This window comes from Chinchilla lanigera, unplaced genomic scaffold, assembly GCF_000276665.1.
Source record: "Chinchilla lanigera isolate Chin_1 unplaced genomic scaffold, ChiLan1.0 scaffold00001, whole genome shotgun sequence".
NCBI lineage: Eukaryota > Metazoa > Chordata > Mammalia > Rodentia > Chinchillidae > Chinchilla > Chinchilla lanigera.
The window spans coordinates 49,518,690-49,545,517 of NW_004955402.1; the positions used below are offsets into that span (position 1 = coordinate 49,518,690).

Sequence of the window (26,828 nt, forward strand, 5' to 3'; positions counted from 1 at the left end):
AGATCTCTTCTGCCCTGTAGCCCACAGACCTATCTGAGTGTATCCACAGGATGCATCCAAATAGATGAATAAGATTTATTCTTCATATACTGTCTTTTTCTTATCTGTGTTATAAAAATAATTTCTTGTCCAAATTTGGTTGTAGATTTCATGATTCACAAAAAGCAAAGACAAAATCATTTGCAGTTGTCAAAGCAAAAATTACACTAGACAAAATTAGATGAAGAAAACTTTATTCCAGGTTATTATAGCACAAGAGAGAGATAAGATTCAGTCTACATTTGACACTGCTGAACAAAGAGTTGGGGAGTTTTTAACAGCTGGAATTGAGAGCGTAGCAGGGATAACAGGCCACTCTGTGTCTGATAAGCAACTTTACTCGAATGAACAATAAGTCTTGATGGTTTTAAAGGTGGAACAGGAACCCTTTGAAGTAAGGGTTACCTGTCTACACAACATGGGCTTGCCTTCTCTGGTGGTTTGTCTTAGTTACTTTTCTCTCATTGCTGAGACAAAATACCTGACACCCAAAATTAGGGAAGGAAAGGTTTAATTAGCTCATAGTCTGTGGAGCTTTCAGTCCATAGTCAGCTGGCTCCAAGGCAGGGTGGCACATGGCAGAGGGCAACAGTTCATGGTGGTGGAAGACAGCAAGAGCAACAAGAGCAAAAGGGAGGAGCGGCAGAGGGAAGAGCAAGCCTCTTTCCCTCCCTTACATTGAATGCCAACCTTTGGCCCAGTGCGGGTGCCATACTCACATCCATAATTCCAACACTGGACCATGGATCAGTCAAAAATCTTCCAGCTGGCCCCATGACTGCATGAGGATCTGGGGGGACATGCAGACACAAACCACAACATGGTTACATTTCAGAATGATTACTCCTGGGTACTTGAGGGAGACAGTCCTGTGTTGTAAAAATGACTAGGCTTTATAAAAGATTTACATCTCAGAAGGGCAGAGAAAGAAAGTATGATGACAGGTTTTCAGAAGTAAGTGTTCTCAGGAGGGGAGATCAGAGGAAACCTGTCTAAATTTGTCTAAAATGAGGGGGACACTGAAGCCTTCTTGGTAACAACCCAAGGAAGGAAGAAAATAAGAATAGTAGTGCAATTGTAGATAATAAATTGAGTGTGCTTTGCTTTGGGAAAATAACTTTAGAACTCTTGTTTTATGTAAAAGTACAGAATTACTTTTTACAGATATACCTTATCCCAAGTTGTAGATCATTTTAAGTTGTTGAGTAGTAAGTTTATTTAGAGTAAAATTATCATAGAAAGATAGTTATACTATAGTGTTACTTTTCTTTAGTTATGGTCACATTTAAACCCATTTACTTAGAAAAACATGATTTATATTTATTTGATCAAAAGAGTAGGAAAGCTATTGAATGCTGCAGAATATGCTTGACCTAAAAGATAGCAGTAGTTTCTAAGTGGGGGGAGGGGAATGCCTTTAAAGAAAGATGACAGTCATAGAGCTTTTGTGCAAAATCAACACAAAACATAACACACTGAGTATGTAGACACATACACACACACTAAGCAGCCCAGTAGCATTCTATGGTTAAAAGGAATAGAATGAAAAATTTTCAGAAGGATTTAACTTGGATCAATTCCTAAAACATCAACAACAGTGCTGGCCAAAAGTGCATGATGTGAAAGGAGGTCATTGAGCTTAATGAGAGCATCTTTGGATTGAGACCAGACACTCACATATATGGGTAAAGAAAGCCGTAGTGCAATGATCTTGCTAAACAACTTGAAGCTTGTATTTTAACTTAGGTTTTAGTGTTGGAAAACCTAAAAGTGGTAAAGACTCTACTATTTTGGTAGATATTTTTAATTCAACAATTGAATATTTTAAATTGACTTTACCTGACATAGACCTATGTATCAGAAAGAAAACAAAGATGAGAAAGATGTAGTCTTTTTTTTTTTAGTTTTCTGTTTTTTAAAAAATTTCATTTTGACTGTGGTTTCACTGGGTAGTGCACATAGGCAATGAGAATCTTGTTCATTGAATATGCAGCCTTTATTTCCCATTTTCCCATAATGCAGAAGAAGTGATAATAATATAATACTAATTGTAAGTGATAATAATAGTAATAATAGCTGTTCTAACAGCATTAGAATATAGTAACTATAAACGAATAGTTATACAGTGATTACTTTGTTAGTCATGGCAGCTTCACTGCACTAATACAATACTCTTATTTGAGTAAACAAATATTTATACAATGATTACTTTATTTCCTAATAACTTACAATGATCCTTTTGGCTTGGTGAGCTAACAAGTGCCTCAGTATGATAATGCACAGAACAAGGCCCCCTCGCTCTTAGACATTGAAGAATGCCTGCTTATTAGAGCAGAAAGGGAAAAGAGTAGGCACATAGGGCCACGAGTTCACATGGTGTCTCTGTGTCTCTTAAACATCGACTTGATAAACTTTCTCTAGGACTCTTTGGCTATTTAATTGTCTCATCAAATAAGAGTATTGTATTAGTGCAGTCAAGCTGCTGTAACAAAAATAACATACAAGGTATCATCAAAATGCATGGTGAATGTTTAAAAAATTAATACAATAAAAGTCACATTGCCACTGGTTATCCTCAAAACACTTCCCCTCACTTCAAATACACTCACCCCACTGCTCTTCTAAAGCAGTTCATGGGGTCCTCTTCATTGTCTTTAGTTGCATAGTCCTGGCTGATTCATTGCCCTGAATTCATTCAAAATATTTACCTTTCATGAAGTTTTTGATATAGGAAAAATATAACTTCTGATCTCTAAGGTGTTAAATGTGCCAAGTTCCTGGTCTTCCAACATGGAGGAATAAAACAAAAGAGGCATTTAGGAGAGTTTTATTGCCAATAAGGGAAAGAAGAATAGCTCCTGGATTTCCAGGAATGCATGGCCACTGAGGCCCTTTTTCAGGAGTAATTCACACAGCAAAATCACCATGTGGTTATAATGTGGGTCAGACTACAGTCAATGTGTAGGCTTATAAGTATAGCCCCTTGGCTGACATTGTCCCAAATAAGGAAATGAGTCATGTAACAAGTGTCTATGGAAAGAACAAAGGCGTTTGGGTGAAGTGAGGGTTGATGCCTATCTGGGCCCACTGAACCAGGTGGTGCTAATTACAGTATGACCTCAAGTTCCTGTTTACCTTGTAGGCAGGGCTATTGCATTTACATCCTGAGGTGCTTGCTTCAGAATCACCTCTATCTGCAATTCTAATGTCTCACTTTTGTGCTGACTTCCTTGAGAGCCCAGTCCTTGTCTGAGTGTATTTTCAATTTCTGCCTAACTTAGATGTTTAAAATATTTTTACTCTGGGGACCAGGTAGAAGTTGCATGGTGTCAGATCAGGTGAATAAAGCATATAAAGACATACCCTAATCATTTTATTTGACTAAAATTGTCATAAATGTTTGATCAATAGGAAATGATCAATAAGGTGAATGTTTAAATAAGAAATTATTGCAGTAAAAAACTACTGCCATTTACCCCACTCAGAATAATAAAAATATGTCCCCTTGTTTCAGGTGTACTTATCACATCATTCTTGGCAATGTGTACTTTTTGTAATTTTTTTTTTTGAAATATTCACCATGTGTTTCAATCAGTTTTTGTTGACTGGCTGTTCTCAGAGATCTGAAGGCTGGGAAATCCAAAATCAAGGCAGATTCATTTTTTAATGACAGCCTCCTTCCTGGCTAATGTAGATCTATCTTTCCTCTGTGTCCTCACATACTGGAGGAGTGAGAGTTCTCAGGGCTCTCAACCATGAGGCAGTATATACCAATCGTGATTCCTCTACCCTCAAAATTCAATAAAGGCCTTTAAAAAAGATCTTATCTCCTACTACTCTTGCCTTGGGGGTTAGAATTGCAACGTAAACATTTTTGAGGATAAATATTCCACTCAAAGAAAACACTAAATTTGCATTTTTAAAATTTATGTTAAAGATGTGAAAAATACTTCTTCATTGATAGGTCTTACTATGAAGTGGTTCTTTTATTCCTTTGGGGATATGGAAACATTCACACAGGTGATGTTCTCTGAAAGATTTCAGTAAGAGGAACAACAGAGTTAAGAAGAGAGCAGGTGGTATAAGCTGGAGGAGATAACATGTGCTCTTTGTAATTAATAGTTCATTTTAATTGTGTCAAAATGGGAAAAGGAAAGAAGATGACCAGTTTTAAGGACATACTATGGTGTCAGTTATCACAGTCCTTAAATATGAGCTTCACTATTTTAGGGTCCTTCCATCAAGAGTTGGCAAACCACTGTCTTCCTATTTTTATTCAACACATGGACTAAGAATGGTTTTACATTTTTTTAAATCATTGATAAAAATCAAAAGAAGACTGTGTGGGATCTGTGAAAGTGATATACAATTTAAATCTCTCTGTTTATAAATTAAGTATTATTGGCATATACTTATGGTCATTCTTTACATCCGGGAAAGATACAGGCTACAAAACATACCATTTACTATCTCATACTTTACACAAAATTTTCAGACCCTTGAGCTAGGGATAGTGTCACATGACTGTAATCCCAGCACTTGGAAGGCTGAGGCAGGTAGATTGCTACCAACTCAAGGCATAGCATAGGCTACATAGTGAGTTTAAGGTCAGCCTGAACTGTATAATGAGACCCTATCTCAAGAACCAAAACAAAAAAGAAAGAAAATTTGCAGACTTTAACTTAGGTATATTTTTATTTTAATAGTGTGATGTTTGATACATTGTGTCAACTTGAGAACTGAGAAGTTTAGAAGCTTAACTAAATGATTCAGCAGGGAGCCAGTGTCCTCATTTTGTGAACATCCTGAACTCGTACAAGAGGAGGGCATGGACATGGTGCGGATGAGTAACCTGCATACACTGTAAGGGAGGAAAAGAAGCTTGTACTCCCTCTTTTTCACTCTTGTTACTTTCACTGTCTTCTGCTGCCTTGAAGTGTTGCCCCTGTGCCATAGGCCACCCTGCCTTGGAGCCAGCTGATTATGGACTGAAACTTCTACAAACTGAGCTAAATGAACCCCTCCTTCCTTAATTTTGACCATTACTCTGTCTCAGCAATGACAGAAAAGTAACTGAGACAGAATTTGGTGCCAGAGAAGTGAGGTCATTGCTATGACTATACCTGACCATGTGGTTCAACAACCTTTGGGAATGGCTTGTTGGAAAAGTTTGGAAAGGTTCAGAGATGTCACCTGAGAGAGTAGAGATGGAACACCTTAGGCTGTTCTGTACAGGAGATTCTGGTCAGAGCTCAGAAAACCAGAAGGCTGATAGAAATGGTATCTGTAAAGACCAAGTTTTGGGAGTATCTGCTGGGAAGAAGGCCTGCACTGACTGCTGGACTCCAGATGATGAATGTTATAGCTTGGCAAAAAGTGTCTGCATTTTGCTTCTCTCCAGAGACTTTGCCTAAGACTAAGATTAAGTGAGGTGGAAGGGGCTGGGGATATAGCTCAGCAACACAGCACTTGCCTGGCAAGCACAAGGTCCTGAGTTTGATTCCCTGGACCACAAAAAAAAAAAAAAAAAAAAGAAAGAAAAAAGGTGGTGGATTAATTAATTAATTTGGCAGAAGAAATTTCAAGGCAGTCAAATATTAAGGTGGTGGCATGGCTGTTTTGGGGGGCTTTTAGCCAGATTTATGTGGACAATCAAGAGTAAAGAGCCCAGCAGCATGATTTAAAACATTGGGAGTTTGGCCAGAAAAAAAGTTCCAGTAAAGCTGTGGACTGCCAAGGTAGACCACAGGAGCTCTTGATTGCTGAGAAGGAACAGGAGAATAGAGGCCTGAGGGCATCACAAGAAGCAGGAAGTCTCCACCCTTTGCAGCCTCAAACCTGCAAAAGTGAAAGACTTTGCTCAGAGAAGAAAGCCCCAGACTACAGTGTTCCAGAATGGTGATAGCCTAGAGCATTTGTTCCTCAGAACTGGATTCAGAGTGCTCAACGATCCAGGTACTCAACCCCTATAGCTAAGAGAGAGGAAGTTTGGTTACTTCTCCAGTTGGCAGCAGATGTTGACATCATCCATATGGAGCTGGTTTTAGGTGCATGCAGAATGCAAGAGTCATGGGGTTAAAAAAGGCTTCCACCTAGATTTCAGAAGGTCTGGGAGGCCAGGCATTGTGCCCCCAAGAGGGCAGTGTGTGAAACCAAAGATGCAGTGGAGGCTTCACAAGTTTGGAGAAGCCAGGAACATGAACCATCTAAGGAAAGCTGCAAGGAGGGAGCAAAGCAGGTGTAAGAGAGATGCTGTGGGAGCTATAACCACCAGAAGTACCGTAGGGGTGGAGTCACTCAAACCTTTTGGAGCTCACAATTTGCCACACATTGTTCCAGATACTGGAAATGGAACTATTAATGTTTGCCCTGCTGGATTTTGAACTTGCTTTTGTCCCAATCCTTTGTATCCCTTTGTTTGTAACTTTTGGAATGAAAATGTTTATTTTGTGTTGTTGAATGTTGGGTGTGTCTAACTTTTCATTTGTACAGGGGCTTGCAGCTAAGAGTTTGCCTTACTTTTTGGAGGAGACCTGGGACTTGAACTTTTCAGCAATGCTGAAACTGTTAGGACTTTGGCAATTCTTGCAGATGGACTAACTGCCTTTTACATAAAGGGATGTGTATGAGTCTTTGGGGGGCCACGGGCAGAATGTGATGGTTCTAATGTAATATAATGTTGATAGAGAATACCAGATTTTAAGAATTGTTAAACTTGTGTTATAATTTTCAAATTGTGAAATGGTAAGAGTAAGTGTATCTTCCTATCTGGAGACCAATTTGAAGAAATGTGTCTGGTTGCCAAGTTGACAAGAGATGGATTGTAATGGTTGATACATTGTGTCAACTTTAGAATTGAGAAGTTTAGAAACTTAAGTGATTGAGTAGAGGGCCAGTGTCCTCACTCTGTACACATCCTGAGCCTATGCAAGAGGAGGTCACAGAGATGGTATGAGTACTATACCCACCCGCGGGAGGGTAGCCTGCTTATCATAAAAGGGAAGAGAAAAGGCTTGCTCTCCCTTCCCTGTTGCTCTTGCTGCTTTTGCTGTCTTCATGCTGCTCTGCCTTGGAGCCAGCTGATTATGGACTGAAAACTTCACAAATTGTGAGCTAAATGAATATTTCCTTCCTTAATTTTGAGTCAGGCATTTTGTCTCAGCAATGAGAGAAAAGTAAACAAGACAAATCCTAAATTTTATCATGTTTGATCATCATAATTTTAAAGACTTTTATGACCTACTTGGGTTACAAATATACCAAAATAGCTGTTCTCTCTTCTAGTAGCTCTGACATTGATGTCCATGGACAGAAAAAAAAAGAGCACTTATCACTGTGGCTTTGGCAGCCTGGATTTGTATGACTTGTATTTGATTTTTTGGGACTTTTTAGAAAAGCTAACATAGAACTTTTATTAAATATTTAGAGTGCTTACTAGGTGGTGGTTCCTGTTCTATGGCTTTAAACAGTTATGATTAATACATATTAATTGTACAAATGTGTGGGCTTCCCTGTGACATTTCTGCATTGCGTGCCTTGTGCTTTACATCCAACCCTCGTTTACCTTCTCTTACTTTCACCTCTGCAGGCTTCTCCTGTCTCCTCCTTCCCCACTGTCACCTTCCCCTTCTCTAACAGGTCCTCTGCTACTTTCATATCATTTTTTTCCCCTACATGTGATTGAAAGATGTTGTATTTCTCTGTCTCAATGTGGCTTTGATTCCTGGGTCATATTAATGCTTACTATTACTTGCTATTGTGGACTATGGTGTGGCAGTGTTCAGGCTAAATTTCTAATTCTGTGGTCTCCAATTACATATTGTTTCAAAGATTGAAAGGAAGCTATTTAGATATTACCTTTATTTTCTTTCTTTTTCTTCTTTTGTTATTTCAATTTCTTCAAGTATAACCCTTATAATTAAATCTAATAGCTGCAGAATGTATTATGCATGTAGAAAACAATAATGAGAAAGAAAAACAGAAATTAAAATTTTATTGCAAGAACATTTTCTTCAATTTGTTTAACACTCCTATCCATCACACCATCCCCCTTCCTGAAAACTGGGATTGCTGGCCTATTCTGATGTGCTCTGAAAGTACTCTGATGTAGTAGTTCCTTTTGTCTGTATTCTTGATTCATACCTTTTCATATGGATTCTTTTATTGCTCTATTTTCATAATAGCTTTTAGGCATCTAATCATCATACATAACACTGTCTTTTTACACGATGTTGTAGCATCCAGATGTCTATGCCTCATATTTCTGCCTCTTAGACATGTTTTTATAAAGTTTCTGTGAAATAATTGCAGTCACTTCTGTAGTACATTTTAAATTATCCTTTCATACATAAAGATAATTTTTTCAAATACAGAAATGCACGGTAAACTTTTTGGTAATACTGAAAACACAGACAATTGTGGATTTATATTGATTTGAAAACAGATGGTAAATATGGTTTTAATATATCCTACTATATTATCATTATTAGTTATTATTGCTATTATTTGCATGTAAGTGTTCTCTTGTAATTATTTATTTTATAAAAATATGGGAAGAAATTTTGTTTGTTATTCAAATTATTCACAAGCACAGTAAGGTTTCTCAGTTAATGCTTTTAGGTAAATGATTATGATTTGTTTTAGTCCTTTTTTAAATAAATGTTTTATTTTACATGCAGACATTTTTTTCTCTCTAAAATAAAAAAAGAGAAAATTTTAATGACTAAGTTTTTTCTAAAAGAGGATTTGCATGAGAGTTACCTGATGGGGCTTTTAAAAACACACATGCTCATGCCTCAGCCTGAATCTGTTGACTTCATAGCCCTTGAAAGATGCCAGATCTGTTAGAAAAGTCCCCTTCTTTTGTTCTGACTCTAACCTTTCAGAACCACTGGACTGAATCTAGTTTTGCCTTATGAGCAAACAAAAAAGGCTGCCTCATAAAACATCCCTGAATTTGTTAGTAATATGTTCACAGCACTGTTTACCATGTGCTCGGCATCTTTGGATGCGACCTCAGACAAGGCTTTAAAATCTTCCCGTGAACAATTCTGTGAAGTGGTTTTGGGGCCAAGAACAAAAACAGACTTGCTCATTTTTCTTCTTGCACATTCAACTTTGATGAATAGGATTTTTTTGGTCAAAGGTATAGTCAAATTTTCCTTCTCTCATTCAACAAGGATTTATTGCTCCTTCTCCCTGTCCCTAAAGCATGAGAGGCACTGGGAATCATAACAATAAGCAAAGCTTCTGAGTCTACAATCTAATGGATGAGCAAATATTAAATGAATATTTCAGTAAAAACTTTGATCTAGAGATTGCAAACCTATTTTACTGCACTAATATATATATTTTACTCTTGTTTCAACCAGAAATGAACCCTGGCATCTCTTTATGTAACATTGGTGAAATTACAACTATGCAAATGTGTATATGTATATGAGTGATATATTTTATATAAAAAGTAGTATATATGTATCAGTACATACAGCTATATATACAATATGTAACCATTTATACAGTGTGATATTCTTTGTAATGTATATGACTTAACCTGTACCGTAGTTAGTACATGCATCCTGTTTACTCTAACTACATTTTTAATTATTTTCATTGATATTACACCCTTCTGTGGATTATTTGGAAAATGTGCATGCCTATATGTGTGCGTGCCCATCCATTCCTATATGCAGGGTAAATTTGTATTATTATTCTCAACATTACAGATCAGCTCATTTTTCTCAATAATTTTTTGTTAACAACCTACAATTAAGTAAAATATTTGACAGTATTTCTGCCAAATTCTTCACTATTTTAATGTTTTGCTTTAAATCATAAAATCTAGAGTTTTCAGTTATGTGACTGAGATTGATGAAAGCTGTCACTTAACTGCTAGAAAAAGAAGCATGCAATGATCACATTTTCTACACATTGCATATGTAACGCTTTTTTGTCTCCCACATATGCTTGAGTAATGCCCCTTTCAGTTGCCCTTACAACCTCTGCAGGCTTTCATATCGTTTGACCAGGTCATTGTCTCTTTCAGAAACTTTACCATGTTAATCACGTTAGAAAATTAGAAACAAAGAGATTGTAGGATATAATTGCCTGTTGTCTAATACAAAGAACCATGAAGGGTATGTTGCTGGTGTAAATGGTGGGTGCTCCATGGAGAAGAACCAGATATGCCTTCAGGCTGAATAATCCAAGGATGTCTTCCCTACCACAGAAGCTGCATTTGGAATCCCTGATACCTCTAAATCCTAATGCATTTTCCCAGTCATTTACCTTTTATTTAAGAAATGTCATAGGAAGCTATGATTTTCTTTCTTTCTTAATGTGCACCCCTGAGTTGAATGACTGGCTTGGAGAGTACTATTGCATTGATACTCGTTAAAAAACACTTTTAAACCTGATCAAGTATCTTCCCAATTTTGTTGTGAAGGCTTGCATCTCTCCATGCAAAATATGGCTTCCAAGTCAGTTAAGTCACCTCGAAAGCCCTCACGATTGTCAGTGAGCCAAAAATGCAATGAGGATCTTGATTGTCATTATCATTTATTATTTTTTCATTCTGGTGGCACATTTTCATGACAGGGTTCTTTCCATGCCCGTTGGCGTTCATAAATGAAAGGCACTGCTTTGCAGACTATCTAATTAGTAGTTTGATTTGTCTAAAAACTTCCTTTACAGGAACTAGATTTTGAAGCCAAAACTAGTTACACACTACGGATAGAAGCTGCAAATAAAGACGCAGATCCTCGCTTTCTGAGCTTGGGGCCATTCAGTGACACAACCACGGTGAAGATCATTGTAGAAGATGTGGACGAGCCGCCAGTGTTTTCTTCCCCTTTGTATCCCATGGAGGTGTCAGAAGCGACCCAAGTTGGGAATATCATCGGCACAGTTGCAGCTCATGACCCAGACTCTGCCAACAGCCCTGTGAGGTAAAAGCACATTGCTCTCTTCTTCTATTTTACATCAATGTCCCTGTATTCACAACTCATGCTTCTCTATTATGAGGCTTTTGTGTTCACTGAATATAAAGAGCCATTTTATTTGTATAGGGCCCAAACAGTAGAAGTAAAATAGGGTCAGAACAAGTCAATATTTTAGTAATTCAAAATGTCATTTGATTATCCAAAGCTTCCATTATGTAGAAGTATTTTTAGTCATCATTGTTATCCACCAACCCTAGCCAGTGTTTCTATTCAGTCAATTATCCTGAGCCTCTTTCAAAACGAATTGTGACCAGAAATGAAATGATGCCTCTCCTAATTGTAGGGTAAACTCATGTGTTAAAACAGTAGCTGTGTAAACTAAACTAGGGATTAATTTAATAATACATTGATCATATTAATCTGCTTGGATAGTATATATTTGCTTTGTTCACTGTATTTACTTATAAAAATTTAAATAATACACTATCTGTTTATACACACTACTTAAAATACCCTTTCTGCAACCTTATGTTTAGGCAAGACAGATAGTAACAGCCAAATAGTCTCTTTAGGACTAACACAATTATGAGATGTAAGTATTGCAGAATATCCCAACATTCTACTTTCTACCTTTACCCCTAATGCATAGTCTTAGATCTGCCTGTGTGTTTGAGTGTACACATGTGTTTGTTTGCTTGTGTGCAGTAAATACTTCTCATATTTTGGGTGAATATTATAAATAAATAAATTATACTTGAAAAATATGAATACTGTATTACTTGATTTGACTTGTTAAGAAGTTCATTTCTCATTATGAAAGTATGATTTCAATATAAAGACTATAATGTAAAAAAATCATAGCTTTATATATTTAATTATATTCAATTTATTAGCTAAACTCATAAACTATTTTGAAATAGTTCATGCTTAGAAGTTAAATCTGGACATTGACTAAAAAGTGTTATAAAATATTTAACTATTTATAAATTAGAAAATGATTCTCAGTTAAGAATATCTCCTAATATGTTTTTCTTCCTTACATAATAAACTTAGTACTTTAACATGTGTTAGTTTTCTTTTCTTCTCTTTTCTTTTCTCTCACACTAATAGGAAGTAGTAAAGTAGTAATGTGAAGTCTTGCTCATTGTTTCTTTATGATTACAATAAATTGGACATGGGTGAATAACTATGTTTTATTCAGTAGTTATTAATAATATCTAAGAATAACACCTGTGCTCCAGGTGTGTCACAAATGCTCGAATAATCTTTTGACTTTTCCTTGAAATAGTTCAACTTCTGTTATACAAAAAAGCTACCTAACTATGCTCACACGTTTTCATCTCTCATACTAACCTGGACAAATAAATTTGTTTTTTGGTTGGTGTATTCCACGTCTTAGGTCTCGGCCGTCATGAACAATCAACAACAGTAAACTTGGAGGCATAAATCAGCAACATATGAGAGGGCGCCTTCTGCTTAAATCGTTTAATTTAATGTGTAGAAAGAGGCATATGCTTTTCTGAAGTTGAGGGTATGGACAAAAACACAAGCACAGTAAAAATATCGTAAATTAGTTCTAAAATCAATTGGAAGATTTAAAACATTTTGATTGATTGCATTGGTATTCCTTATCTTGTTCTTAATTTTCCTCCATTCTTTCCTGTTTGTCATCAGACAATAAGCTTATATTTTTTTCTGAACTTTTATATTGGTTATTTTTCTTCCCTTACCCATTTATGACATATGCTAAGAGGTCAGTGCCCTCACTGTAGTTTGGTGCACATGCGCTAATGCCTGTGCAGTCTCTGAAGACAGTTTTCTCTTTGCAGAGCTGCAAGTGGTCTAGGGCAGTGGTGTCAATTTTATGGCGTGTGTGCTGCATCAGGTTGTTATAGAAATCTCTAAACGGTTCACCCTCACCAGGGGATGTCACTTAGAGTTATAAATTTCTCCTTAAGACAGCAAAAAAGGAAAGGTAATTGTGATGCCTGCCTTATTGCCATGTTTTTGAAAATTAAATAAATACATGGAGTAAATAATGCTTTAAACTGTGACTCAACTAAGTATTAAATGAACTGGGACCCAGTGATGGGCTAGCAGTTCATAGAAAGATCAGGAAATGCTAGATACTTTTCTAGTTTTCCCTCTATCCAGCAGACATGCACACTTAGTTACCTTCTTCTTACTTGTAACCTAAAACTACACTCAAATCCAAAGGTAAAAATTAGGTGATACTTGAAATTACTTAAAAAATAAATTTTAAAGCAAGTACAGGTGATTGAGGGCAAGCAATTTTGACTTGTTGTTTTTAAGAAGCTTCTTAGTATTTCATGCAAGTTTTGGCCCCAAATACTAAATATGTGGCTACAGCTATTGAAATTGGAAGAACAGGATACAACCTGTGGCTAATGATCATCTTTTTGAACTATAGAAACTTGACTTCTGTGTGTCTCATCCAAGCCAATGAGAACGGCAAGAGCGCCTAGCCATCATAGGTCCATGGACTCATTCCACATGCCAGCTTTGGCAGACTGATCATTGACTGAACGTGCATTTATTAAGAACCTGGTCTGTCCAGGAGGATGCTGAGGAAAATTCTGATAGGAAATAAAGATGAATAAAGGATTTTTTCCAGCCTCCAGGAATTTACAATCTGATGAAGTAACAAAAACGCATAAAATTAAACAATATGAATATAAAAAATGAAAACTTGTGATATAAATCATGATCACTCTGATTTTGCTGGACATGAGACTTCATTTGAAGGAGTGCTAGTGTAAGTCAGGCTTTGAGGGATGGAAAAATGTGGACAAACAAGAAAACATGTTGTAAATGGTGTTTACGCTTTATTTTGATATCTTCTCAGACCCTAGTGCTAAGTTATGAAATCAGCCAGTACATTTCTTTAAGCTACTGAAGAAAGGCAAAGACCCCCATACTAAAAATAGCCTATGAATAAAAACATGATATTATTACAAATAAGTTCAGCTGTGAACATAGTAGAACAAAAAGTCATAGGCATCATTTTTAGCATATCTAACAATTTAAATATAGAATATTTATATTTATGTTCAAAGATACTTAGATAATATCTATCTGTATCCTTTTGACATTCCTGGTATTGTATGTCTCAGATAAAACAATCATCATGTCATACAACACATTTGCAGTATTTGAATAATTCAGTGTATATTTTAAGTCATTTGTATTCATGCATATATTTGTACACTTTCTGCTAAATAATTTATGAATATCTACTTTTTATGAAAACTACACTGTGCTAGTAACACACAGGAAAATGTTGGCAATAAAAATAGTTAATTTGAAAAGCTGCAAAAATCAGTGAGTCATGCAGCATGCTGTATATCAAATGCTGATATTTTAACATAATTTTAACTAAAAGTAAAAAAGATTATCTATCTATCTGTTTATTTATCTACACACTCAGGTACTGTAAAAACAAAATATATGTTTTGTTAGACTATTATACTTACTATACAGAGATAAATCTCAAAATATTAAGTATGAAATACTTTATTTGAGCCACCTTCCAATTTTCATTATATATATTATTAGAGATACAGTAAATTATGCTGTAACACCAGTTCTCAGCACGGATCTTCTAAGTTAGAATTTTGAAAGTTTCTAAATAAAATTCATTTCATAAAAATCACATTTCTTAATTTGTATCACATGATCAGATTGATAAAAAAGCAGAAAGTATAAATTTTTGTCATCTAAGTCAAGGAAAGTTATACATGATGCTTAAAGACTAAGAAATCCAAATTTACCTACCTTTAATTGTCCTCTTAATGTTTTTTAATTGCAGCTGAAATTAACCATGTTTAACTGGGGGGGAGAAACAATTTACTGAAATAATTGGGCACAGCTCACAAAATCAAAGGAAGAGTTGAATAGGCAGCAAAAACAGGCATAAGATTGCTCTACAAATATTAATGGAAAGAATAAATGGTGTCTTCAGAAGGCAACAACTTAAATGAATCAGCTGCAAACCTTGCTTGTAACTCTCTGCTTAATATTCACACTTCTTGAAGAGTTTTTGTCCTAACTTGATATATGTGCTATCTCTAAGCAAAAATGTTCTTAATATGTTGCTTGTTTCATAGAGATTATGTGAGATTAAGGTTTAAATCCTCAAAGGAAAATTAAATTTTATAAGAGAGGGTAAAGATGCAAACAGGATATCTCCTATCATTGTGTACAGAATTCAGCAGTTTATTGTGAAGTAGTTTATTTTCCATTAAATCATTAAATAAGGCAAGGCTTATTATTTCTACATTACAAATAAACACACACGTGGTTACACAGTTAGGGAAATGTACCTTCAAGATTTAAATGAGGTGTATATCAAACCTGTACACCTCTTATAGCCTTATGCTCTAATGCACATGTTTACAAACACACACACAAACACACACCAACTTCATAATAGATTATAACTGCAGATAACATGATCAGTTGATTGTATTATTCAGATTTGTCCATTGTTATGTATTGCATTATTCTTTGCCACTTTTGGAATATTGTTATTATATTTGGGTTAATCTAGCCCACTCACCTGTATATCCTGTTTGATCATTCATATGCAAATTAACAATTGACAGAAATCTCACCTGTGAATAAGATGAACATTTTAATTGATCTTGATAGTTTATCCAATAGCATCAATGATAATAAAAAGAATTTATTCAGAATTTATTTTGTAACAGATGTGCAGAATACTTAAGATACGCACGTACATAAGATGTTTTCTCAGATCTCTTATTATTTAGCCAGAGAAGGGATTGCACATGAAAATTTACAAAAATATGATATTAAATCTGAAAATGAGAAGTCACTTTTAGCTTTCTCATCTTAATGATGATGAAAAACAAATAGCAAATTAACATCCCCAATAGGTAAAGGATTTTCATGGCAGGCTAATAAGTAAAAGAAATATTGTCCTTCAGTTTTCTTTGTTTTTGTTTTTTTTTCTGGTACTGGGAATCGAACTCATGACCTTGGGCTTGCCAGGCAGGTGCTGTGCTGCTGAGCTAAATCCCCAGCCCCTGTCCTTCAGTTTTCAATCTATGGTTCCTGGTGGTGTGGAGTAAGAAACTTTGGTAGAGTGTGTGGATTATACCTGCTGCAGGACTTTTAGAAAGGCATGACTCCTGATGTAGTTGGAATTGCTTGTTGCTTTAATGCTATTGACTTGTCTTCAAGAAATAATAGATCTCAAATAATTGAAAAGGTGGAAACACAGGAAAACAGGATGACCAAAGTGAGGAAAGGCATAGAAACTGGGACATGTGTAACATTTCAATAGGTCAATTAGTGTCTGAATTTAGGTGGCTAGGGGTTTAGATAAGAGAACACATGGGGAATAAATGAAAAGAAGTTGAATCAGAGAGTCTGAGATGGCAGAGAAAAAAACAAAACAAAAACACCTCTTCCATAAGCATCCCGGAAACCTTTCTAAAGGTACACTGGAGAGAAGGCTCAGATATGCATGACTCTTGAGTCTTGGCCTTACCAGCTACTCATAGTGAATCTTTAGAGTCCAGTACCAAAATATGACAAAAATCATTCCTGCTTGCGATAGTTAGAAATTGTGCTTATTGAGTAGAAACAAGATGTAACACTAATGACTTAATGAAAAGTCTGGAGCTATGTACTCAAAGACCAAAAAGCTACTCTTATAATGCTGTCAAGAGCCTTCTCTTCCTTCACGAGATAGTTTTTACCTCATTTTTACAAGATTTCTTTAGATCTCTTGCAATGCACTTATGTCCTGTGTGAGAGATGACAGGAAAACACAATGCTCAAATATCAAGTGAAATATTAGCTCTCTCCCATTTCTGTTTTGCAGTGAGGCACTACCCCAAAACTTCTTCTTTTGCATTTTGTTTCCTGAAAGCTAAAAATAAGGGCACCACATCTGTAGGAATGCCTTGTACAATGGAGTTTTTCAGCTGAACACATCACTGCCTCCAACAAAAGCAGAGTTCTCTTAACAAGAATTAAGGGAAATGTGTTATTAAGCACGCAGTTAAAATTCTCTGCCACAAATGATTTACAGATTTGTTGGAAAGATGGGGGAAATGGTAAGCTATGATTTAAATATTCAATACATTCAGAAAATGAGACAGTTTAGAAGGTAGGCTAGATTTGGAAAAGGCTGATCAATCTGTCTTGAGATATACTGAGCATGGATAGAATATAGTGCAGGTTTATAGAGCAGTTTACAAAATAACAGTAGCAGGTAAGTAAGTGTAGCAGCACAGCAAGTGTGACTATTGAGATATAGATCTTTCTGCATAATAAGTACATAGGGTGGCTTAACAGCTATTGCTGCAAAAATATGAAAGTGATTTCTCTAATTGGTTGCCGCAGTATACACCGAAGGCGGCCAAGATTTAGGATGTTAAGTTGCATAAACTACAGGAATCACTGTGAGTTCACATACCACTAACGACACCAGAAATTGCACTGAAGTTGACTTTGCTTCCTGCCTAGGACAGCTCCTACCCTCTGCTTGCGGTACAGCCTCCAATTCACTCTGCAACTGCATTGCTCAGTCCCCTGAGCAGTGATACAGATTGCAATAGCATACTTCTCCCTTCCAGATTCCAAAGCAGAGCTAGAGATATGTTCATTCTATAAACTATGTTCATTCTATATACTGGCTATGTATTCCTTATTTCTCTTGTCTAGGGCATTGTTTTCCTCAGGTATTGTCATATATTTACTAATATTTCGTACCTCAGCTCCAGATTTTGGCAGGTCCACAAGTGCAATATAATTTCCCCCTGTCACTGGGAAATCTAATGGCCACCAGGACGTTTGGACAGTCTGTCTATTCCTTGAGTTTGTCAAAGTCTGGTATCTCTCCTCAATCCAGTACATACCTCATTCTTTCCCTACACTTCCGCATATTTTCATTGTACTTTACCATAACAACTTCCTGGATTTCTAGTGAAAATTTACCATTTATATTTTAAAAAATTTGTAATTATTTACTGGTATTGAAGAATAATTACTGAATATATGTATAAATGAAAAGAGGACATAAAATAAGGAAATTATAAGTCACAAATTACAAAATGTACATGTACATATATGTATATACATGATTATATAGTTTAGTGACAACTAAATGTAAATTATAACTTTGAACAGATATTCTATAAGTGGTATGTTCAGAGTTTGTAGTTTACAAATGAGAAATACTTTCATGATAGTAAGTACTTCTTCTAAAACATATAGAGACCTAGATTATTTTTATTTCTATAAATGATTAGTATTTTTTCCTTGAGAAGGAAGGTGGAAGATATTTAACTAGTAAGTGAGTTCTCAACTTCAGTATTTTTACTCCAGTGCTAATATCTTGAAATTACTAATAATGTAGGCAACTATTTTTTACATTGGTTTTAACCCTATAGGGAATTATATAAATTCATTTAAATACATACATTTGCCTTTCATACTTTTAAGCATCCAGAAACTTATTTTTATAAATATGCAAATATTATCTTAGTGGTTAAAACTTTAACAGAATGAGTAACTAAAATTTTTAATATTGTGTTGATATGTGAGTGCATATTTACTGTTATAATCCATTTCTCAAGTATCCGTATCAGTTATTTTATTTGTGTTCAGTGAAGTATACATTAACATATATTTATACATTTATGTTGGTTGCATAAATATTTATATATGGTGTATGTATGTGTGTATGTGTATGTGAGATACATATGCACACGCACATGGAAATGATACTATTGTAGGTAAACACACTCCACCCTCTTTCTCACACTGAATGTAACTATAAAATCTTGGTAGAATGCAGCATTGAAGACTGATGAATACATTTTGGAGAAAACTATTATTGAGATTATTTCCAAACTTGTGGTGAGTTTACCAATATTTTCCCTCTATCAATCCTTAGCCTTGACTAGAAACTAGATAAATATTATACAAATAAACATAAAGCAAGCTGACTAAATTAAATAATAATTATAAGAGTAGAAATTAATATATATTAACATCAAAAATAACATCTGAGAAATAATAATATCAGAGGATTGTTCTTTGAATAGATTAAGAACATTGATTATCTATCAACACTGACATAGGTGAAAAAGAGAAGAACAAATGATATTTACTATAAACAAAAAGGGAGATATTATTATAGATCCTGCCAACATAAGGGAACACTGTGAATATCTCTGTTTGATAAAATAAACCAGTTCTTTCAAAAGGGTAAACTTTCAAAAATCACCCAACATAAAATAGCCTGAATAGTCCTACATTTATCACATAAATTATGTCTGTAGTTACAGCCTTCCTGAAAAAGAATTACCCAAGCCATTATGGTTTCACTAGCAAACTTACTAAGGATTTAAAGAAGAATTATCAGAAAGCCTATGCTTTGATTTTAGAAAATAGAAAAAGAAGAGCTGCACCTCACCATTTTTATGAGTCCAACATTATACCCACTCATGCAAGTAGATAAATATAGTACAAAAGTTCTTAAGAACCCTCATGCAATTATTTTCAAGAAAATATCAGAAAATTATCTTAAACAATGAAAAAAGACTAAATATGTTTATCTCAGAGATTTAAATTTGGTAACACATTCAGATTTCCTCAATGCAATACACTACATTAAAAAGGATTGTATAAATAGATGTAGAAAAATATTTGACCAAATTCAAAATTCATTCTGGATTAAAACAAGTTTTTAATAAATGAAGAATAGAATCTCTTCATCCAAATAAAAGACATGCAATAATTTTGCAATTAGTATTATAGTCAATGATGAACAAATCAATGTTTGTTCCCCACAATTCAAAAACAAGAAAATAGTGTCCATTTAGCATTTGAGATCATCATACTGTTAGCATTGACCAGTACAGTAATACAAGAAAAATAAATAAAAGCCATGGAAGAAATAGGATTACCTATATTCCCAAAAGACGTGATTATTGTCTACATAGAAATTCACAAGGACTTTTAAAAAATTGTCCTAGAACAATAAGTGATTTTCCAAGATACAAAATCAACATAGAAAAATCTATTGTACTGTTATATATTAGCATGCAGCAATTAGAAACCTATAATATATTAAATCTGCAGTTCATAATATCTCCAAAATTAAAATACCCAGGTATACATTTCACAAAATTTCTACAGGTCCTCTATGATAAAGTATACAAAGGAAATTAAGGAAAGCCTAGCACACAGGCCTATGAATTTTACAAGTCTCAATGTAGCAAAAATTGTCATTTGTTTCCAAAATAATTCACATATTAAGTACAATTAAATTTGATTGATTACAATTAAATCTTGGTAGTTAATTTTAATATTAATTATAATATTAGAATTATAGAGAAGAGGAACCGAAAATTTGTGTGTGATCCAGAGAATATAGGATTTCTAAATAATTCTTTAAAAAAGAGGCATTAAATAGGGAAATCTATCAGATTTCAAGATTTACTATAGCAATGGTAATCACAATGCTATGGTATTGGCAAATTAGGGCAGAACACACATAATTCAATGGAACAAAAAAGATCTACATTCATATGGTCAGTTGATTTTTGACAAATGTGCAAGGGAAATTTAGTAAAAGCTAACAGACTTTCAAGAAACATAGCAATTAGGCAAATTTACACACACACGTAAACTCTGGTCTAAATTTTATATATTATATAAAATATAAAATGGATCATATATGTAAAAATGCAAATTATTAAACATTTTAGAGAAGAATACAGGAGAATGTATTAATGACCCTAGGTTTAGGCAGAAAGTCTTTAAAAGAAGAAATACACACACACATACACACATGCACAAACTCATATAGGACTTCAAAACGGTAAAATTCATCGTGATTAAAATTTGGGACTCTTTAAAAAGTAATGTTAGAAAAGAAAAAGGAAAGCTATAGGTTAGGAAAAAATATTTAAAATTGCATATCCAACCAGTGTCTTTTATTAAGTATGCATGAAGTGCTGTTAATGATTTTTCTGTGGGAAACACTTGATTTAAAATTGGACAGCCTACATAAACAGCCTACTTAAAATGTAGAGATGCATATGGCAGATAATCACATGAATGTGTGGTCAACATAATGTATTGATAGGAAAATTCAAATTATAAAGCACAATCTGGTGAGAAAACCTAGAACTGTCATCTGTTTCTGAGGGGAATGCAGAATGGACAGCTATGTTGGAAAAGAGTATCCAGTTTTCTATAAACATACACTTAACATGCAACCCAGTCATTCTACACCCCAGAGAAAATAACATATTTTGAAACCAAACTTACATATGAATTTTTATAGTAGCTTTATTTTCACAACTGGTATCAATCAAATACAGTTTGGTACATGAATCTGAAAATATGTTGTCGTATATCCATTTGTTGCAACATTAATGAATCTGCAAATATGTTGTCATGTATCCATTTATTGGAACATTATCCACCATTAAAAATGAGTGGACCCTTAAATTAAAAAGATAAAAATAACAGCAAGGGTTAGCCACATAAGTTGGGCCTTAGTCTTTTGAATGAATGCGAGAAGCCAGGACCAAAAGCTGGCATTACATAGAATTCCTCCTTGGTGATATTCTCAAAAAGGCTAAATTACGGTGATGTGGAACATCTCAGTGTTTACCAGAGCCCCCTAGTGTAACAGTTTGTAACTACATTGAGAAAACCCGAGGGAGCTTTGAAGCTATGGGCCGGTTTTGCACCCTGATTTCCTTGGTGTTTGCATCATTCACGGTGTGTTAACATCCATAGAGCTGGACAATAAAAACAAAAATTCTTGTTAATGTGATGTTAATAACAACATAAAAAATAAAATTGCTTAAGTAAGATTGTGAGTTAGAGATCAGCTTGAGCTACATAGCAAGACCCTGTATAAAGAAATAAATAAATAATTTGTGAATTTTCTGTTCTCTGAATTGTTTGAAAGAATCTATAAATCTATTACTCCGGATATCACAGCTTTAATCCCCAAATCAAGAAGGAATATCAGAAGAATTTTTCGGTCAGCCCGTACTTTTGTGCTCCTATGTTCAAAATTAGTTTCAGAAATGCCGTGATGAATAGCTTCATCATGAGAAAACTCATTAATAAGCTTTCACTTATCATTTATTCGACGTTAAGAAAGTACATTTGGGAAACTTCCAGCACATCACCTCTTTTTGCAGTGTAAGTTAATAAAAAGCCTAGTATTTTTACTCTACTTAGCTTTCAAGTTGCTTTATAGTGGGTTATGTGGCACATAAATTATGATGGAAGCGGTAGTACATTATTTCTAAGATGAGGTCGTAAACATATTGCAGTGGCTACTCTATTCTGGAATAACTAGCTATTTTGCCATGACGATATCCAAGCAGTGTCACAAGGACAAGCCAGTTTTCCTGCACCAATCTGTCACTGTGCCTTTCACATGCCGTCCACTCAGGAGCTGGATTGTCCAGTCTCAAGTCATCAAATAACTGCAGGCCCCTGCCCCGACATTTGACTGCAACCACCTGGAAGATCAGAAGCAAAAATCTGCCCTATCCGTACACGCTCATATTCTTAACTCAAAAAATAACGCGTAGTAAATAATTACCATTTTCTTAGGTCAGAACTTGCCCTGTATTGTGTACACATAGGATTGAATGTCATGAAGGCCCATAGTATATAAATTCTTAAGAAGGAAGTGAGGAAATAAAGAATTGAATTGAAAAAGATGTTGGCAGCCTGAGTACTCGTGAGCTTTCATCATGATGTAGAACTGCTGGAGTGGGAAGAGGGAGAGACAGTTTTGTGCATGACATCGAGTTTTCAACAGTTCTGCATGTGTGAGGCAGATCACCCAAGAGGATGATCCTAAGAAGCCATGACTGAATCTAGGTCATGGGAGTTAGGACACCCAGCAAGAGGCAAATGTTTGGGCTCATGGATTAATTGAATCGGTTACTAATTCAGAAAGTGGGTGTGTTTTGTTTCTGTTTGTTCTTTAGTTTGTTTAATCATTTGTTTATAAATGACAGCCTTCCTGTACCCAACTAGAAAGTATGTGAAGAAAGCATGAAATGGTGACTTATTAGTGGAAGGTGATTTTTGTGCATGGAACAAATAATAAAATGGAATAAGAATATAAGTGCAACAGTAAATTTTCACTTAGGCTTGGATTTCTGATATGTTAAGAAAGGATTTTTACATATCAAAATAGTCATGCAAGTATGAGATTTCTACTTTAAAGTTTATGTTGAAAACTCGATGTCATCTTTGGAACCCTGATCAAACCCTGAGCAACAGATATAAAATAAAAGAGGTTAATATCAGCTTGGTTTATCAAACAAAAGATGTTACTAAGTGTATGCAAAAGGAAATATATGTACATAGATAAAAAGAGTTAATATCCAGTTATTATCAAACAAAAGATGTTGCTAAGCATATGCAAAGGGAAATATATATATATATATATGTTGATTTTTGATGAAACTATAACCATGACCGGGCAGGGCTGGTATCTACTATAAATACCCTTGAGGAACAATAATGATGATGAATTTGAAGTTATAATGACATATGCAAAGTCACTGCAAACGTACCTACACTATGGTGTGCATTTTGAACTGTTTGATTAAAACCAAGGTCATTCCTAATGAGACATGGACAAGTAACCACATGGAAGTTTTAAACAACACATATATTTATGTTACTAGCTTGGAGTGAGCAAGATTTGGTGACTACCTATTCCATTAATACAAGATTTTAGCAAAAACTCAATCAAAATCAAATGTGAATGTTAATTTTTAAAAAATTTTCAATTAGGTATTCAATTGACAGAAACACAGACCTGGAGAGATACTTCAATATTGATGCCAACAGTGGAGTTATTACAACTGCAAAATCTTTGGATCGAGAGACAAATGCTGTTCATAACATCACAGTCCTTGCAATGGAGAGCCGTAAGTTGTAAGGTTTAGAACTGCATCAGGATGGAGGACAATGAGAGTGGAAAAGAGATTGCTGTGTGAGATTACAAAATAAGTATAAATTGTGACAGTTGCTTAGTTGATTTCGACAAAAGAAGTGAATGTCCAAAATTTCCAAGCTGTAAAGAAAAACCTTATATTCATTTGCCTTGTATGGTAACCTTTACAAAAGTTAATGAAAAGAAAACAGAAAAAAATAATAAGCTTGCATTAACTTCCTAGGACTATTTGTGGTTCTGTGGTCATGGTTTATTTATTTCATTTATGCTGATAGGGAATTGGCAAAAGAACATACAATAATTGGTAACTTGATTCCTACCAGCACAGATAGACTTAAATATCTGGTATTGATCTATGTTTTTTTTTTTTTCCCCCCTCCGGTACCGGGAACCGAACTCACGACCTTGCACTTGCCAGGCAGGCACTTTTGCTGCTGAGCTAAATCCCCAGCCCCTAAGCTAAAACCCCAGCCCCTGTTTTTGTTTTTGTTTTTTTTTTTTTTTCTCCGGTACCAGGAACCGAACTCACGACCTTGCGCTTGCCAGGCAGGTGCTTTTGCCGCTGAGCTAAATCCCCAGCCCTGTTGATCTAATTTTAGTCCCTCCTAGAAACAACATTGAAAAATGCATAACCATATGCATGTGTATATATTATATATTATTAATTAGTTAATAGACATGCAACTACATTATGTACATATATAATATGAATTTATATCCATAAAAACATGAGCTGTAGCATCAAGGACTATTGAATTTTGTGGTTTACTCTTTGTTCTGGCAAGAGCTGTCTCATCAAAGACTAAAAGCCCATATATACATAAAATATCACATAAACATATATATTGACACATGTATAAATATATAAACATGCCTGTACTTACATATACACACCACATATACACATGCCATGTGTAACGTATGTATATGCATGCTCTATAAATTCATATGTGCACACACTTGGATCAGTATATCTGTGACTCCTTGAAAGAATATAGGGTTGTGGTTCTAGATTTTATTTGAGAGTTATTTCATTTTAGAGATGGAAACATTTTTGCCTCATTTCTAATAAAAGATTTTGCATGTTGTTCATGTAAGTTTCCTTAGTAAAATAACAGCAAAATAATGAATTTTGTATAAGAGTACATGATACACATTCTTTCTTTTGTTAGAGAATCCATCTCAGGTCGGAAGAGGTTATGTCGCCATCACAATCCTTGACATCAATGACAATGCCCCAGAGTTTGCCATGGACTATGAGACTATGGTCTGTGAAAATGCACAACCTGGACAGGTGAGTTTCAAAACATTTTACTCCTCATCTGCAATGCTTTTAAAAAATATCCAGGAGCAATGCCTTTGAAATCTTCCAGGTTAAGATAACATATAATCAGCTTGTTTCAGCAAAGCTAACACTTTGATGTGTAACATGAATTAATATTAAAGGGATTTTCAAATCCTGGTTTAATTGGCTGATGAAAGTTCCTCAGGAAGAAGAAGTAAACATTGTAAAAGCCTTTTAAATGGTTAAGAGCTGAGACTCCTTCAAGGAGAAGTGCATCACGTTAAGCTTGCTTGGCTGTGTCCCATATTACAGGCAGTGGAAGTGCCTTGAGGGTCTAAGACTGAAGCAGCATGTCAGTTTGGTTCATTGATTCCTATTGTCCTGTGTCTTGTGTTCATTCATTACTATGGTTCTCTATCTTGGGACGTTTACTGCAATGTCCAGTCAGTTGACACAGCCCGTTTAGGGTGATCACAGGAGTAAGTTTAAAAGTGCACTTTAAGAAGGACCCGATCTGTTTTCCAGAGCCCTTTTGAGATAGGGTTCACACTGGCACATCTGATCCATTCCCCCAGCTCACTGAGGAAGATGGCATTTATTATATGGGAAAAAATTGCTCTGTCCTGGCTCAGAATACATAGCAGAACAGAGCAATATGCCTTCCTGTTTTGCATTTTCTTTTCCTAGGTCATCCAGAAAATCAGTGCTGTTGACAAAGATGAGCCCTCCAATGGACACCAGTTCTACTTCAGCTTAACAGTGGATCCAACAAATAATCATAACTTTTCCTTGAAAGACAACAAAGGTAGGTACTGTCACCTGTGGAGGCAGCAAGTATGGGCTCTCTCATCAAACACTGTTTCTCCTTCAGGAATCCTAGCTATAATTTTTTTAAAAAGCAAAAACATTAATTAAAGGACAAATGAGAACCTCAAGTAATTTTAATTCGTAGATCTGCTGTCATGAAGGGGAAGCTGCTATTTAAATCTTTTTCGGCTTAAAGCCAAGTGAGGAAAGTTAGATCTATGTTTTTTTTCTTCTTTGCAACTAGACATGTACTTCCTTACCAAGTTCTTCATCCAAATGCTCTGTTGAGGGCCAGTTAAATGCCTTGTTAAGAATTGTGCTACACAGATCCAAATTAAGACATTAGACAATAACTGACCACACACAGTTCAACCTAAATCAATTTTTGCTTGATATTTTCAAGAATAACATTTTTACATAAAAATAAAGATGATCCATGGAACTTATAATAATATATTAATTATTCTATAACTACAGTTTCATAAAAGAATTCTCTCTACTGCTACATTGCTTTTCCCAGCTAAAAAGTAAGGTTTTAGGACTTTCTTAATTGCTATTATAAAAACATTCCTGCAGATATCTGTGAGTAGAACCTGATTTTGTTTGTTAATATATTTTGACAACTATAAGAACTTTTAAAGGAAGCAGGTGAACTTTGTATATCCGGTTTCTCTGGAAAAACGTAGAAATGCATAGCTTAAGTGCTCAAATACTGGCTTACTGCAAGGGCTTTCTTTCAAAAGATGAA

At 35.0% G+C, this 26,828-nt stretch overlaps 1 protein-coding gene across 1 annotated transcript in view; it reads left to right on the forward strand.

Annotated features, from left to right (window-relative positions):
- Positions 1–26,828, forward strand: part of Cdh7 (cadherin 7, type 2) — a 123,840-nt gene that overhangs the window by 73,876 nt on the left and 23,136 nt on the right. The window contains exons 7-10 of the mRNA XM_005373040.2: positions 10,732–10,985; positions 23,826–23,962; positions 25,161–25,282; positions 25,961–26,078. Of these exons, the coding sequence (XP_005373097.1) occupies positions 10,732–10,985; positions 23,826–23,962; positions 25,161–25,282; positions 25,961–26,078 (631 nt within the window). The remainder of the gene's footprint in view (positions 1–10,731; positions 10,986–23,825; positions 23,963–25,160; positions 25,283–25,960; positions 26,079–26,828) is intronic.